The sequence below is a fragment of the Hemiscyllium ocellatum genome, chromosome 45 (genome assembly GCF_020745735.1).
Source record: "Hemiscyllium ocellatum isolate sHemOce1 chromosome 45, sHemOce1.pat.X.cur, whole genome shotgun sequence".
Lineage (NCBI taxonomy): Eukaryota > Metazoa > Chordata > Chondrichthyes > Orectolobiformes > Hemiscylliidae > Hemiscyllium > Hemiscyllium ocellatum.
In genome coordinates, this window is record NC_083445.1 from 18,102,544 (window position 1) to 18,108,543 (window position 6,000).

The window sequence follows — 6,000 nt, forward strand, 5'->3', positions numbered from 1 at the left end:
AGTTACTGACACACCAACTCATGGAAACAGAATATCCTTCTTTACCCTGTCGCGATTGTTCAGAGCATCGAACACCTCAATACAGTCACCTCTTCATCTTCTTCACTCCAAGGACAATAAACGCAATTTATCCAATCTTTCCTTGTGTCTAAAATCCCTCATTCCTGCTATCCTTCTGGGAAATCTTCTGTGGATTCTCACCAGGGCTTCAAAATTCTTCCCTAAATAAGATGTTCATTCATAACTGAACACAAATCTCCAAATATGGCCTAACCAACGATTTGTAGAGGTGTAGCATTACTTCCACGCTGAGAATAATGTTGATTATGAAGGTAGGAAATGAGCCTGTGGCTTGGGGCTATGAGGCCTAACTACTAGGCCTCAGAGATTGGGTAACCCACTGTCCATACCTTGTCAGAGAGAGGTTCACATTTCAACAAATAATAGCAGGTTAAGCATTAACAATATGACTTGGTCCATCGTTATGAATGTGTCAATGATAATAGTTGTGTTATAGCCAACATTTTGCAGTTTGTAGATGATACAAAGCTGGGTAGAGGGACAGGTAGTACTGAGGAGTGGGGGGGAGGCTGCAGGAGGATTTGGACAGGTCAGCAGAGTGGGAAAAGAAGTGGCAGATGGAGGGCATTGTGGGAAAATGGGAGGTCATGCAGGAAGAGTAGAGGCATAAGGAGTCTCGGCGTATACTTGATGGAGTTTAGAAGGATGAAGGAGGATGTATTTGAAACATACAGAAACTCAAGGGTTTAGAGGGATATGGGCCCTGAAAAATGGGACAAGATTAGGTTTGGAGATCTGGTTGACATGGATGAGTTAGATCAAAGTGTCTGTTTCCGTGCCGTACCTCTGTATGACTCTATGACTGCTGCTGCCCTTTGATTGTGAATGGATGCACAGTGCTGTATGAGAGGGAGCTCCAGGTTTATGACCCACAGACAGTGAAGGAACAATGACATACCTGCCTTCCCCACCAATACTTACTGTTAGAGGTAGTGATGGGTCTCCGTCTTTAAGTACTGGAGGCTGTTTGTCAGCTGTGCTCCTATGACTGCAACAGGAGCAGTTATGGAAGAGCATTAACTATTCAGTGATGGGCTGTTGTAATGAGCAGTGACATGAGTTCAAATCCTGCCATTGCCTCAGGATTTTAAACTCAGATCAGGAAGTAATGCCAACACATTTTTTTGAAGAATAAAAGGAGGTTTATGAGGAACATAACTGTCGGTTTGAAATAAAAGACAGGCTTGTTCATCGTTATCCATTAGGGAAGGATACCTGCTGTCTGTACACGGTCTGGCCTACAAGTGACTCCAGTCTCAGCCTTGAGTGGATCATTTGTAACAACCCTCTGAACCGGCCTACCGAGTGTTTGGGTTTTCTAGAGGGTGGCTCACTCTCCTCATAGGGCAGTTAGGGATGGTCAATCAATGTGGGATTTCTCAGCAACACGCCCGTCCCATCGTTACATTTTTGATTTGATTTGATTTATTGTTGCCACATGTCCCGAGGTACAGTGAAAAGTTTTGTTTTGCGTGCAGTAACAGGCAGATCGTACCAAATAAAGTGTGTTCGGGTAATAGAACAGAGAGAGGAATACAAGGTTACAGCTGCAGGGAAGGTGCCCAGACAGCGAGATCAACATTAACTTGGGACAGAGTTCCAGGATTTTGATTCCCAGCAGGAGTGTTCCCAAAGTGCTCCCGACACATGGGTGAGAGACAATATCCGTGACCTACTCATTCCATATTCCCCTGTTTCTCCTCAGGGCCTTCACGTTCACGGCCATCGCTCAGCTCTGCCTCCTGGGATGTACCTGGATATTCGGAATGCTGCATTTCCAGGAGAACACCATTGTCATGGCCTACGTCTTCACCGTCATCAACAGCCTGCAAGGAGCATTCATCTTCATCCTGCACTGTCTCTTCAACAAGCAGGTACGAGGCCGAACCCACTGGAGGGACACCTTACCCCCACTCGGACTGTGATCTTCCCCCCGTGTGGAATTAACCCTTCACCTCCAAACGACTGAACACAAAATCGTGCCGGCCCCTTTTCTATAACCTGCCGGAGTCCGCGCTGAATTCTGTGAAGAGGATACAGAGGAGACACACACTGTCTCTTCCTCTCCCAGACATGCCCTGGACCATCCTGGGATAGTCACTGGGCTGTTGTAGGATGGCCTTGGATAGAGTGCTCCCTCCCTCCATTGTACTTGCTCTCTCCACTGCACTCTCTCTCTCTCTGCTCTCTCCATCTCCGGTACAATCTCCATGTTCCTATTGTCTTGCAGGTGAGGGATGAATACAGCAAGGCCTTCATCAGAGTTTGCCAAATGAAGAAAGCATCGAAATACTCTGAATTTTCGACCTTTTCCACCCAGGTAGGTATATGTTTGATACCAGACCAGACAGGTCAGAGAGGAGGGACCCACATCTTCTGATACGCTGTCCACCAGACAGCACGTCTCTGCATACTGACCGGGCCGTACTCCTGCCCATAATCTTGTCCATGTGGATACGTTTTCTTAGCTCACACGGCTTGAAGGGACACTCTCGGTGCAGTGTTGATCGAGTGCTGCACTGTTGGAGATACTGAATGTGTGAATTTTCCACTCTGTCCTCAACCAGCATGAGGTTAAAAAGTCTTGCTGGGCTATTAAAGAGTCACCCACATTGCTATAGGTCTAACTCCACAAAATGGACTGCAGCGGTTCAAGAACGAAGCTCACCACCACCTTCTCAAGGGGCTACTAGGGACGGGTAATAAACGCAGGGCCTAGCCAGCGACACCACATCCTCTGGGTGAACGGAAGGAAGTTGGCATGGTCACCATTACTGAAAGTAGTAGTTTTCAATTCCCGATATTTTTAATTGTTTATAAATCGCAAGGGACTAGAACCTCTGACCCTGGAGCATTAGCCAGGGATTCCTCGCCCTGTGACATTATCATCGTGTCACCATTTCCCTTCTGCTTTCAGGCAAGTGGATTCAAAAATGGCTCAGCAGTTTGAAGTAACTGCCTTCCTTCTCTTCCAGGGCTTGAAAAGCACAAACGAAACAGGAATGTGAAGGGGAGAACACGTGGTCACACACTGAGCTAGCAGGAGAGCTGCTTATTTTGGTGCAATCGAGAGACAGTGAGAGAGCCATTGCACTGACTGACTCTGCCTGGAACTGAGAGGGTCTGACTTGTCCCGCTCCTGCTGCCCAGTTTTCCCACAGCCTCTCTGTTTCAACGTGGTACGAACTTTCAATGGAAGAGAGTTCAATGGAGTTTGGGTGGGGGGGGTGTGGGTGCCATTCCTAAATTCCGAAATGTTCTCACCCACTGGGGTGCATTTGCTTCCATGGGCATCTTTCGCAATGGGCTTGTACAACTCTGAGGATTTGGCCTCACTGCACAATAACGATGCTGCGGTGGATTATACACCATCTTCTCCCCTTAAATGGATCTTCCAGGTCATGAAAGGGCTCTTGCTCCCTGGGCTGCTGTGTTAAAGGTGAAATGTGGCTGGTGGGGGTATTTTCAATCTCGTTCACACTCCAATTGCCCCCACGATAATTGTCCCAATGATCCGTCAGTCCATGGATTTCTAAAGCATCCGTTGGGTGAAGGAGGTTTTGCCAAACGCAGAGCTCTGTCTGATCCTGGGCACGATTGTGGTGCAGTCTGTGAAATCAGACAGGGCCCCACACCGAGAGGAAAAAAATATATACCCTGGTTTTGACTCAAGCCAAGTCTCTTCAGTTTTCCAATTTCGTTGCAGTGCACCTTTGGAATTGAGCCTGGAATCAGTTGGGGAATCTTGGAATCAGCGCCAACCCAGCTCACTGGAAGCTTGGCAAATCCTGTACCAGCTGAGTCTGGTGCCAAGGGGCAGGCAGGGTATCGCCTGAGGTTTTCAAACCCAGTCAAACCCTTTCATTTGCATCATGTGCTTTTCGATATTAGCTGAGGAAGTGCCTTCAGCTTTATTTGTTTTCCATGAAGCTCTTTGTTTTGTTCGGCTTTCGGACTTGCTCTGTCCCATGTGCATTCTGAACATTTAACATGTAAGTCAGGTGGACGGACACCAACCTAGAGTTCACCATCTACAGTCATTGGCACCATTGGATGGTGTCACAAGGTGGTTAGCACAGGGCTTGGCCCCTCTGTACCGCCTGTTCAGACCTGGGCACAGGTACCTTCAGTCACGCATTGGCAGGTTGAGAACCCAAGCTGGGGGTTAGCAAAGTGACACTTGAACCACGTGGCATGGGGTGGGGTGGGGAGGGAATGGAGTCAGCACCATCCCTTGGCCAGGATACCCATCTATCCTGGCATTACCACTCGTGGAGAAAGTGAGGACTGCAGATGCTGGAGATCAGAGCTGAAAATGTGTTGCTGGAAAAGCGCAGCAGGACCACTCCTGGCCCTGTTACAATAAAGTGAATGTGAGTGAGTCTGAGAGTGTGTGTGTGTGTGTGTGTGTGTGTGTGTGTGTGTGCGCGCGCTTGTCTGAGTGCGTGTGTGTGTGAGTCTGAGTGTGCATGTGTGTGTGTGTGTGTGTGAGTCTGAGTGTGCGTGTGTGTGTGTGTGTGTGTGTGTGCGTGTGTGTGTGTGCGTGTGTGTGTCTGAGTGTGCAAATGTGTAATAATCTCACCATTCCAACCGTGTATCTCCCCAGAGTGCCCGTAGGCTCCTCTCGGTCAGAGAGAGACAGCTGGTGGGGTGTGTTCACACTGAGGGCCATCAGCTCTCAGGGAAGGTTCTGGAAGCAGACTCTTCATGGTGACCTCAGCCATTACGGGAATTCAACACGAGCTATTGGCATCCCTCAGTATTCCCACATAGAAACATGGAAAACCAGGGGGAGGAGGAGGCCACTCAGCCCTTCCAGCCTGCTTCACCACTCCATATGATCATGGAACTTCCCCTCTTCCCACTTTCTCCTCCCATTCCCTCTGATCCCTTTAGCCCAATTAATTGTATCTAAGTCCTTCTTGAAAACATTCCGTGCTTTGGTCTCCATTGCATGCTGTGGTCGTGAATTCCACAGGCTCCCCACTCTCCGTGAAGATATTTCTCCTCATCTCAGTCCAAAATGGCCCACCGCTATCCTTCGAGCCCCCTGGTTCTGGACTCCCTGCTCATGGGGAACATCCTTCCTGCATCTACCCTGTCTAGTCCTGTCAGAATGTTCTAGGTTTCGATGAGAATCCCCTCATTCCTCTGAACTTCACAGGCCAGCCGATGGAATGGACTAATGGTTTAACAGCTCAGCTATCTACAGCGAGATTGTGTTCAATAATCTCTGTGTTGTTACAGTACAAGTCATTAAAGATTATCAGAGGGTCAGCACTGAGGGAGTGTCTCACTGTCGGAGGGTCAGCACTGAGGGAGTGCCGCACTGTTGGAGGGCGAGTGCTGAGGGGTTCTGCACTATCAAAGGGTCTGTGCTGAAGGGGTGTCTCACTGTCGGAGAGCAAGTGCTGAGGGAGTGGTGCACTGTTAGAGGGTCAGTACTGAGGGAGTGCTGCACTGTCAGAGGGTCAGCACTGAGGGAGTGCCGCACTGTCAGAGGGTCAGCACTGAGGGAGTGCTGCACTGTCAGAGGGTCAGCACTGAGGGAGTGCTGCACTGTCAGAGGGTCAGCACTGAGGGAGTGCCGCACTGTCGGAGGATGAGTGCTGAGGGGGTTCTGCACTGTCAAAGGGTCTGTGCTGAGGGAGTGTCTCACTGTCGGAGGGACAGTGCTGAGGGAGTGCTGCACTTCAGGAGGTCAGTACTGAGGGAGTGCTGCACTATCAGAGGGCCAGTGCTGAGGGAGTGCCGCACTGTCAGAGGGTCAGTACTGAGGGAGTGCCCCAATGTCAGAGTGTCAGTACTGAGGGAGTGCTGCACTGTCAGAGGGTCAATGCTGAGGGAGTACCACACCGTTATACAGTAATACAGGAAGAGTCCCACACTGACACTCAGTCTGGGATCGCTCTACATGCG

General features: G+C 49.5%; 1 protein-coding gene across 7 annotated transcripts in view; it reads left to right on the plus strand.

Moving 5' to 3' along the window:
- LOC132835939 (adhesion G protein-coupled receptor E2-like) overlaps positions 1-3,753 on the plus strand; it is a 68,180-nt gene extending 64,427 nt beyond the window's left edge. For all 7 annotated transcript variants that reach the window (XM_060855063.1, XM_060855065.1, XM_060855066.1 and 4 more), the window contains 3 exons: positions 1,787-1,955; positions 2,312-2,401; positions 3,057-3,753. In XM_060855063.1, coding sequence (XP_060711046.1) covers positions 1,787-1,955; positions 2,312-2,401; positions 3,057-3,089 — 292 coding nt within the window. In that variant the 3' untranslated portion in view covers positions 3,090-3,753. The remainder of the gene's footprint in view (positions 1-1,786; positions 1,956-2,311; positions 2,402-3,056) is intronic.
- Positions 3,754-6,000: the final 2,247 nt, after the last annotated feature.